The sequence below is a fragment of the Atta cephalotes genome (genome assembly GCF_000143395.1).
Source record: "Atta cephalotes unplaced genomic scaffold scaffold00002, whole genome shotgun sequence".
In the NCBI taxonomy this organism is placed as follows: Eukaryota; Metazoa; Arthropoda; class Insecta; order Hymenoptera; family Formicidae; genus Atta; species Atta cephalotes.
In genome coordinates this window covers 8,412,602-8,424,465 of record NW_012130066.1, presented here as the reverse complement: position 1 = coordinate 8,424,465, position 11,864 = coordinate 8,412,602, and the positions used below count along the sequence as shown (strand labels likewise).

The following is an 11,864-nucleotide window of genomic DNA, read 5'->3' as shown; positions in this document are numbered from 1 at the left end:
ATACATTTATTAAATTATATAGGTAGTATATATCGGCACAAACTTTCTGGACAACCCAATACATTTATTATATTTAAATCTTTTGCGGCACGAACTTTCCGGACAACCCAATATATATATATATATATATAAAATTCAAATTATTTAAGCATTAAAGATCTAGCTTTGACCGTTAGGCTTGAATATTCTTACTTAATATTTATTAAAATATAGTAAATTTTTTTCAGTATATATATACGTGCATAAATATTAACTATTATTATTATTATTATATAAATACTATCAATTATGTATAAATATTATATATTTCAATTAAATCACATAATTTCGTAGATATTGCGATCACAATTAAATATAGCAATTTTACAATTTTTTAATCGCGAGAATGTAAATAATATTTATAAATAATTATCAATATTTTAACTTCCACATAATTAATCTGCTATATTAATATTACTACGATATTGTTGCATGGAGTTTACTTGGCGGAACATATTTGTTGTATTAATGCCAGTCGTCAGTGTTTCGTCAAATATAAACTATGTGCGATTGTAGTTCTTATTTAAATAGTATAATTTTAACATTGATTATATGAATAAATTTAATATGAATAAATTAATCGAAATATATAATAATAATTAGCAGTAATGTTTTGCAGCAGCGATTATTTTCAAATGTAATCATTATTCCTTTTCTTGTCGATGTTAAATTATTTCTATTATAAAAATCACTTTTTCCTGATTGTGTTTAATATCGATATTATATTTAAAATATTACAATACAAATTTTCCATTAGTGGCGCAATTTAATATCGTAAAAGCTTCAAATTGTCAATCTTGTACCATTGGTACTATGATCAAATAATACATATTTTTGACAAAAAACATCATGTCCCCAAATAGCGCAGAGAGTTTAAAAGAATTCAAAAAAAATTCCTCAGAAAATAACAAATCACGATAACGTCAAAATGACATCGAAAATGAATTGAAAAATGACTTTTAGTGATCATTTTGGATTCATTTTGACATCATTTTGATATCATAATAACTTGTTGTTCTGCTTGGGTTCAGTCGAATGTCATCAATTCTGAGCTCATTTTTAGATGCAACAAGAATTCTTTTCAGAAAAAGAATTCTTTTTCTAAATCATCTAAAAATGAATTCAGAATATTGATGACATATTACTGAATTCTTTTTGAACTCTTTATGCTATCTGAAGACATGTTTCTAATCTATCTCCTTGCCGTTATCTCTGCAGCGTCAAAATTTAAACTTACTGATAATTTTATGTCATCTAAGGTTATGATTTTCGTTCGATATTGATACCAACACGTCCATTATCACAATATCGACTTTTGTATGCTATTAACAATTCGGCGCTCCACTTTTATACTTTCGTCTATATAGATTATCGATTCACTCTCGACGATAAAGAGACGCAAGACCGTTCAAAGATCATCAATCGGACTTACGAAAAATTCAACGCGAAATAGTTATTCCGCATATGCATCATATTCAAATGAGTCTACAAGAATCATTTTTGCACGTCCATCGCGACAAATTAAAACTATTATTAAAATGACACATTAAAGGCATATTAAAGCTACAATTACATCGTTACGGACTGCACATATGCATGGATCGTGTTGAAATAAATCGCGATAAGCATTTTCGAGTATCTACAACGTCGAAATCTAAACTTATTGCAACCAACTTGCATCGTCGCAATTACGACTCTCAATTACGACTCTTGTTGAAATGTTTACCGCCGCTCCGTAATGATGTAATTGCCATGACATTATGATTATTACGAAATAATACGTGACGCTCACGTGGAGTAATCGACGCTCCTATTGTTTGTACTGCCAATGCGAGCTTTTGATAGGAACAGAGATACCACTTCTTTCGTCTGAAATTGTCATTAATGAGTCACTAAGGATCAATTTCGCGTATCTGTAGTGTCGAGATTTAAACTTATTTCCGCTTACACCAGCCACTGCAATACTTGCTCGACACGGCTGTTTTGCCGTTCCAAAATCGGTAATCCGATGCTGTCCATTAAGAAATAATGAGAGTCATACGATTCAATTATTTCAACAATAATACTCAATAATACTTATGTGCATTGATGATTCACTTCTGACAATAAAAAGGCGCGAGAAAGTCGGAAACAAATCGCCTGCCAACATGACCGGTCTCGAGATGTGTCTCGGGCAGTCGAAACACACACATTTGATTTCTGCCTGATACGCATCCCCTCCATTTGGGTTGGCATTACTGTCGGATGAAGACGTCACAAACTGTACTGCTCATGCGCGCCGCATTTAATCTACATTAAGAGACGAGAGACGAAAAATAATAATCGAGATATATACTTACTTATTACGGATTATCTACCACAAAATCTAAATAAATTATAAATAAAAAATATATACACTTTTTTAAAAAAAAGTTGATGACTGAGAAAAAGAACAGAAGAAAAAGGTATAATTTTATGCGTTAAATCCCACATAGCACAGAAAGATTGCAGAAACATTGCAAAATTATTTCACTGAAACATTGCAATATTGCATGATGGTTGCGAAACGTTGCTGAATTATTATTGAAAAATTTTAACAGTGTTAAGATGTCCGCTTTTATATTGCAAACAAAACGTTCCAGCAATATTGCAATGTAATGTATTTAGATCAATTTTTTAGAAGATTCTAAAATGAAAACTATTTGTATACACATATCTCACTAACTTTAATTTTTCTACAAATCGCATTTCTAGTAATATGTGCTTTCCAAAAGCAAAATTTTATAATAAAACCATAAAATATTCCAATAAATACATTAATTCTGAAGGATAAATTTATTCGTAAAGATAGAGCATGTATGTGTGTACTTCGAACAAACTACAAATGTTGTCCACATTAATATAATAATACTTGATAAATTAATTATGGATTAAGTTAATCGTAGTGATTCTTTTTAATTCGAAACCACTCCGAGTCAATCAATTAAAATGAAATCAATTAAAATGACGGTATGAAATTTAACAATAAAGTTCGGGCGTTCGTTTATTCTTGCGTTCAGGCATAAATATATCATTGATCACATAATTAATACATATTTCGATAAATCGTTTTCAGTAATTTAATTGCTTATCATCTTCCAATAATGATGTATTGATTGTATTCAAACTCGATATCATACAATCTTTTGATTTTATATTTAAAATAAATATAAAATTTAACTAATGAAATGGCCGTCAAATAATAGCTCAATAAATTTTTTATTTAAATATAAAATAAATTATATTAATTATTATATCATAAAAACTACTGTTAAACTAAAAGATTGTACTACATAAATATTATAAAAACTTATATTTTTATATTATTATTATTGTAACAATTAAAGAATTACAGTTTTGCAATGTTTGTAGAATATTACAAGCATATTAGTGACATTTTGCAGGCATATTGTTTACATTTCTGCAATATTACATTGCAATCTATAATATTGCAACATTGCAGTAATATTGCTTCAATCTTCTATGCTGCATGGGATGATAAAACTAACTATCTATATAGATAACATGATAAATATTTATGATATAAATAAAATAGAATTTCTACAACATAATTTATATGAATAAAATAAAATTTCTAGAACATAATTTTTATTGATATAATTCTTATTAATATAATTTTCAAATTAAAGAACCAAATATATGTATAAGAAAAGTAGGAATCAACACATATATAATTAGTGGGCAAATATAATAATAATAAAGATTTAATATATATTAATATAAGTGTATCTTCAATTTCATACTTGTTTCGACTTACTTCAAGTCATTCTCAATGAATTAAATAAATTATTACGTTCTCATATTAATGTAAGCCATGGTACCATCTGCCTCACTGCAAAGATTCTTATTTTTTCCAGCGTGGTTAAATAATTAGATAAAATAAGAGAACTCCACGAGATAGACAGATTACAACAGATTTATACATTCACATCCTGCAGTCAACACAATGTAAATAGCAAAAATATAATAAACTAATAAGCAATATTCATAATCAGAAACATTTCTCATTAAATTAAGAAATATAAACAACATAGTTAAATAAATGACGTCTCATTTCTTAAGAATAGTTGATGTGCCGAAGAAAATAATAATAAAATATTTTTCTACATATATTATTGATTCTTTAAGTTTTTAAATATTTGAGGAGTTTTATTTTAATTATGTTTTGTTAATATAATTTTATAAATACAAATTTTTTATTTAATACAAATTTTATATTCATGAAATTATATTGATAAGAATTATATCAATAAAAAGTATCATATTCCAAAAATTTTACGATCTCAAAAAAATACGACTGATATGATAATAACTCTACCCGATTGATAAGAAAAAAATACTAAATTTTAATAAATATTTGTTTGAATATTTAATAAACATAAATATATTATTTATTTGTGGTACGATAAAAAATATTTAACTATCAATTTTTTTTATTTAATAAATATATATTTATTTACCATAAGTAAATGTTAAGTTACATTTGTACTATTAAACAAAAGTTAGTAGTTATTAAAATTTTATACTATATGTATAAGTACATTTTTTTCTCACATTCAGTCTACATACGTTAAGACGTCCTTATTATTAATCAAATATTTTAATATTTGATACTTCTATATGGATTTCCGCGGAATCAATATATTTTTATACATCTGATTATTGAAGAAAATAATGAATGCGCAGTATATCGCAAACATATATATATAGAGTATATACGTTATTACGTTATTATGTTAAGTTGCATCAATATCGGCGTATTCGCATGGATGCGCATCGTGTCTAAATTAAATTAATAATTCATAAACATTGATTAAAGAATTAATTGAGTTAATCAATAATTTAACGAAAAGACACAAGTATCGTAAAAAAAATATACAGATATCATCAAATACGAATGAGCCTGACATCATTTAACACAACCGACATTCGTAAGCTGCTAAGGTGCGCATGAAATAGAGTGCGGTGAGAAGTGAGCGATCAGTGAAAGCATTTGCAGCCTACTTCGCGACTAGCAGCAGCTGAGTGGCAGACTAGTCGACAGTAAGGCATCATGGCGATCGGTTAGGGTGCGTTTTGCTTGGAAAATTTACCGTGATCTCGTACACGATTTCTATCGTGAATTAATTGCATTGAATTTCTTCTCGGATGACCGCACATCAATTTTTTGTTTTATAATAACGTCCAAACGCGAATGACATAATGGTGAAGTTGACCGAAGAGATGGTCGTGGCTCGCACACGAGTGTCTGACTTTTCCGCTGTAAAGAAACTCAATTGCTGGTGAGTATTTATATCAACGACAAGTCTCTTTAACGGCACAACCGTATACGTCATATGATATTAATTACGGCGACTTGATTATTTCGAAGCAATTAAACACGCTTTGATTTGGCTACATACGAACAAAACCGTGCGACAAGGTTATCAAATTTTTCTACAATACCATGGGAAAAAAGAGAATTATGATCACCCAAGCGTAACTAACTGCTATTTGCGAGACTCTGGCATGTGAAAGAATACGTGGAAATATACCTGACGAATTCTACCTACTATCTAGTACAATCTTGTTTATATTCAAATACATACATACAGAATAATATGACGATACATAGCTACTTTAGTTAGAATGTTTTTATAAATGCTTTAGGAATATTTTTATAAACAAAACATGCCAGTAAAAAATGTAGTGAAGCTTTAAATAATTAACTTACTGAATAAATGTGACTTATTAAAAAAATTAATGTATACACTTCTTATTTTGTTTCTATAACATTGCTTTGGTTCAATTTATAAACATTGTTGCAACAAAAAGCATTTATAATTCAGGAAATGAACATTGAATTATAAATGCTTTTATAAAATTTGGTCTATTCTATTTTGGAATGACTCTGTCTATTCTATTTTGGATGACTCTGTAAAAAGTAAATTATAACAATATTTTTCTCTTTATATTGAATTAAATCAATATATTTTTTACACAGGGGAACAGAATTAACAGATGTCAGTATCTTAAGAAAAATGAAAAACGTGGAAGTATTATCGTTAAGGTAAGTTGAGATTTGATAAAATAGTTAAATGATATTATTAAAATAAGAAAAATATTGTAATCTATATTTCATTCATTAATAATATAGTAAGTAATTTAGAATGAAGCTATAAAACAAATTATCCTTTAATACACATGATTGAGTCATTTGTATTCTACACATTTTTTTTCTTTGAAATACTAGAGGCATCTGATTAATTAATGATCTCTATTCTTTTCTTTTTTTAAATAACATTAATATATAACATACATTAAACATACATTAAATACATTAACGTTAAAATATATGTAAGAATCATTTAACAATTTATATATATTAGTAAATGAAAATATGAAACATGAACCCATCTGTGTAGTAAAGAATCGAAAAATCGTATGTTAAAATGAATTAAAATACTTAGTAATAAATATTTTATTACGCAGAAACGTAAACTCATTCTATTGATGATCATGATCTAAGATATTTTTCATCTTACAAAAACATAAAGCAATGTATTCCTACTTTGGTGATATGATTATGTTAAACTCATGGTCGCAACCCACAACTTCAGAAGTTGTTCTGCCCACACAAACTTTGAATTCATTTTGATTCGTGTGAGATAAATATTGAAAAATGAGCAAATATAAAGATCAATATCTGGAATATCTAAAGTTTATTTCAAAAAAAGATTAAAATTCCTTTATTTTTATTTTTTGATATATTAACTACAACTTATAATATAAAGAGATACTTGAGCTCTTTTATAAAATAAGGAAGAGATAAAAATGTGTACAATTTTCTTCCTTTTATATAGAGAATAACTTAAAAAAAATATATGTTCAATATGTGTGAAAAGAAATATATGTGTGTTTCTCTGCAACTTTCTATTTCAGTAATCGTAGTGTTACAATTTTTTAATTGATTTTATAAAAAGTCTGTTTTATTTATACATTTGCTGTTTGGAACAATTATAATGAACGATTATAATTATAATTAAAGCATGTAATTTTTATTTTAAAATTATTAAAAATCATTAACAATTTTTTCTTATATAATATTAACAAAAATAAAAATAAATACTAACATAGATTTCTTTATATCAATTAAATTTGATTTATATTTATATGTATATGATTCATATTAATTCATTTTATATTATGTATATATACGTATGAAATAAAAATGAGTTAACAAAACTGTTTTGTACAAACTACATGCGAATTGCTATTAAATATTAATAACTTTATTTTTTTATTATTTAAAATAAAACATTAATTTGAAACTGTTTAATTTAAAGGATAAATTTTCTTCTCTTTCTTTCTCTAAAATAAAAAAATAATTACATTTATTTATTTTTAGCATAAATAACATTAATACACTTGCTGATTTTCAATACTGTCACAAACTTCAAGATTTATTTATAAGACGAAATAATATCAAAGATTTAAATGAAATTTGCTATCTTCAAGGATTACCTAATTTACGAAATTTGTGGCTCGGTGAAAATCCATGTGCAGAAAGGGAAGGGTAAATATTTAATAATAAATACTCTAAAATTAGAAACTATAGGAACTTTATGATGGATCATTATAATCCTATTTTAATAGATATCGATTATCTGTACTTCGAGCTTTGCCAAATCTTGAGAAATTAGATGATAAAATAGTATCACCCGAAGAAGTGCAAACTGCAATGACAATAGGTCGACCTTTAACACATCCTCTTGAAGTAGATGCTTCTCCACAATCGGATGTAGTAAGTCCAGAGGTAAAAATATTTCAAAGAATATAACAAAAATAATATAGTCATAATAATAAATAATATAGTCAATAATAACAAATTGATAGAATACTAAAATATTTCTTATATGTAATTAATCATATTATTTCAATAGTAATCAATTCAATAGTAATCAATAGTAATTTTTTACTTTATGCTTTATGTATTAAGATTAATAGCTTCACATTTAATTACTAAAATTCATATATTCATATACTTATATACGAATATTGATAGCAGATATATTAATTTAAAAAATTGTATTTTTAACATTGAAATGCTAAAAATAATATTTATAACTAAATTAGGATATTACAATTGAATACATTGAAGAAAATGAATTGGGACGATCTAGGAGGTACAGTTCTTCTAGTGATCAGGTAATAACAAATTAACATATTCCTTAATCGATTTTCTTACCAATCATACTAAAATTATTTGATAACTCATAAGATCAATTATTAAAAAATAGAGACATATACATATATATACATATATGTATACATGTAAAATTGTTTTTTAGAGAAGCTTTGATGAAATGCAACATACGCATGAAGAATATGATCCTGACAGAAGAAACGCAAATTATAATGCATCATCGTCACATCATTACTCACAAAATAATCAATATGCATATGAGGTCAGTCATGCATATCATCAAAATAAAAGTAAAACTGTTTAATAATTATTTCTGAAAGCAAATAACTATTAATAACAAACTATAACTATGCTGAACAGTTATTTTAATATGTTATATCTTAAACGCTTTTTATATTAGAGTAAAAATATGTGATTAATCCATTATTTTTATGTTATTTTTAATTATATTAACCAATTAAATTAAAAGAATTAGATTGCAAGCATAATTATTATATAACTTAAAGTCGCTTGGTTATACTAATAGCTACAAAATGGACAATCAAAGAGTCAGAGCAAAGATGACACTTTGTGTGCAGAGTCACGAAACAACAGTGAGACTGTGACTACTAACACTCTTGAAAAATCCAAGGTATATTTAAGTACAGCCCATTTTTAAGCATATTTGCAATTTTTGTCATTATTCATAATATAAACAAATATATTTCATAATACATCAGCAATAGTATCATATTAACAGTTGTTAATAATCATTCTTAGTTAAACGCTCGAATTTTAAATATTTGTTAGCTACATGCCACTTTGTATAACTCAACTTAGGAAATGTTTTTATATATAATTTTCCTTTTTTTTTTTTCTTAATTGCTTTAACATCTAACATATTTTCTAACATTTTTTTCATATTGCTCAAAATAAAATTAGAAATGAATAAGATTTAATACTAATTTATTAAAATCTATAATTATATTTGAGAGGAATATAACTGATAGATTGGAAATCACAAGACAGAGTTTGTAATTTATAGAATTAATAATTTGTTTTAATTATGATAAAAATATATAAATAATTCTATTAAACGGAACAACAAACATGTTTCTCTCTGAAAATCTCTTAAATATACAAAAATTTAAATTAAAATATTAAATAATCTAATATTTGATTATACTAATATTTGATTATACATATATTTATTATATATATTTATTATATATATTTAAGATAAATAGAAGATATTCATTTTTTATTTAATGTTTTATTAGAATAATATGAGATAGAAATTTTACAACTAAAATGTAAAACTTTTTTTTCTTTTAAATATAATTTACATTATTAATAGTGTACATTGTTAGCAATTATTATAGAAAACAATGTTTTAGGATTACGATGAACGTCCAGTAGTACAGCGACATAATGGAGATTACGACGAAAGGCGAGCATATTCTGAATATAGCGGAAATGAAATATCTCAGCGTATGTATACATCAACACCACATCGTACGCAATATGTCAATGAATTTGCAGATGACAAACGTAATGACAGAAATAATTATAATTATGATGAAAGATCAAGATTAGAATATGAAGATTTGCCACAACCTCCTCCGACACCTCAAACAAGAAGAATGGTGGCTCATCATAATGAAAAAGTTAGATAAATATATATATATATATATATATATTTATCTATATATATATATATTATTTTCTTATATTAAATTTCACGCAATCCGTAATATTAGTTGACTAGATATTGTTATAATACAGAATGCTGTATATAAAAAGTTTTTATTAAAATTAATATGTTTTAATATTATTTACAGGAAGATGCAAATCAAATACCGGGTTGGATAAGACATTCTGAAAAAGACAAATGCAGGAATCAATTTCACTATCACAGGCGGCCAGTAACAAGAGTATGTTTATGGCATTGTTTTAAAGTATACATGATAAAATTTAAAGCATTTTCTATAATGTGCATTTTCCTTTCAGAATTCAAATATATTATCTGCTGTATTATGTTTGGTTAAAGAGTTGGATTATCCAAGTCTGGAAGTGGTAGAAATGGCTGTTAGAAATCGAATGGATGAATTAGAAGAATGATGTTTCTGACACCGTCCCCAAAATCAAGGGACGGTCGCTTTCTCTCATATCGGCAGCATATCTTCTGTTCCCAGTCCAGAATTCTCCGATTCACTTGATTCCACGATAACTTTGAGCCAACATGCCGATAAAGATGGGAATTACAACGATGACAAACACCATATACTTGATCATCAATTACTTGAAGAAAATAATGATAAATGTCAAATTCGACGAAATGAATGTGCCGAAAAAGTTTGCTCAACACATAGCCTGAAAACAGTATCGATTGATCCAAGTCCAAGATTACTCGGAAATAATCAATCCATGTGTAAAATACAAAATTCCGTATTGGACAATTCACCATCAAGAAATTATTATGAGAGAAAAAGTAATGATGTAAGACGCGTAGCGAGCAGTGACAGTATTCCTCGTGGTAGTTATAACAATGTCATTTTGAGTCAGGGATGTAGAGTTTTAAGCCAAGATTGTGTCAGAAGATCAAAAAGTCCTGATGTTAGGAATACAGTTACACCACTTCGTTATATTCAATCGGCAAAAGGAACGTGGACGTATAATTTGTAACTTGTATACTTAACAATTTGACAAAATTATTCTTAAAATAATAATTTAAATTTTCTGTAAACGCAATCAGAAATAATCTTGTCGATAAAAACGAAAAAGAAATGGAAAAAGTTCCATTAGTAACAGAGATAATACTTTAAGATTAAAGATTGGTCTTATCATGTTATTTCGGGAGAAAAGTGCATATAAAATTTGCAAACATTTGTGATATATTTCAAGGACTGAAGAAACAAGTGTAATTTATCATTATGTATTGTGTACAAACAAATCTGACGATTGATATATGAGTAACTTTATTTAACAACCGTTAAGTTTTTCCAAAGTTTTATTGAGATAAATTTGTTAAATATATATTATAAATATCTGTAACATGTATAAGATAAAATCAAAGATAAATTATATGCTCTATTAAATATTTTTTCAGTAAACAATTTGGAGTTTTTATATAGTGAAAAAATTATTTGGATCAATGATAAGTTCGTTTAAAGATCGATATTTAAAAATAATTTTTACGATAAGTAGAATATGAATAAAAAATGAATGTATATATGTAGAAGGTGATTTTGTACACAGATAGTATTCTATAAAAACTTAAATGTACATTATTTGCATATAATCTCATAATTTATAATCAAAATATCATCTGCATATATTAGTGCGCTTATAAATGTACATACAAAAGCGAAAAATTGTATTTCTAAGTATTATTTTCTTGCATTATTTGTTTTTACTTTATTATTTGATTGCGGAGATGTACATTAATTTTTTCAACAATATTACAAAGAAGAAATTTTATTATACATATACATAATTATATATACATAATTAACATATATACATAATTATATATATATATATATAATTATATATATATATGTATATATATGTATGTACACATATACATATATATATATATATATATATATATATATATATA

At 26.0% G+C, this 11,864-nt stretch overlaps 1 protein-coding gene across 1 annotated transcript; it reads left to right on the top strand.

The window, feature by feature from the left end:
* Positions 1-5,280: 5,280 nt before the first annotated feature.
* Positions 5,281-10,363, top strand: LOC105621850. The gene is made up of 10 exons (XM_012203290.1): positions 5,281-5,360; positions 6,062-6,127; positions 7,466-7,633; positions 7,714-7,873; positions 8,194-8,265; positions 8,409-8,525; positions 8,790-8,894; positions 9,640-9,909; positions 10,084-10,176; positions 10,253-10,363. Exons 1-10 carry the CDS (start codon positions 5,281-5,283, stop codon positions 10,361-10,363), a joined length of 1,242 nt encoding a protein of 413 aa, XP_012058680.1.
* Positions 10,364-11,864: the final 1,501 nt, after the last annotated feature.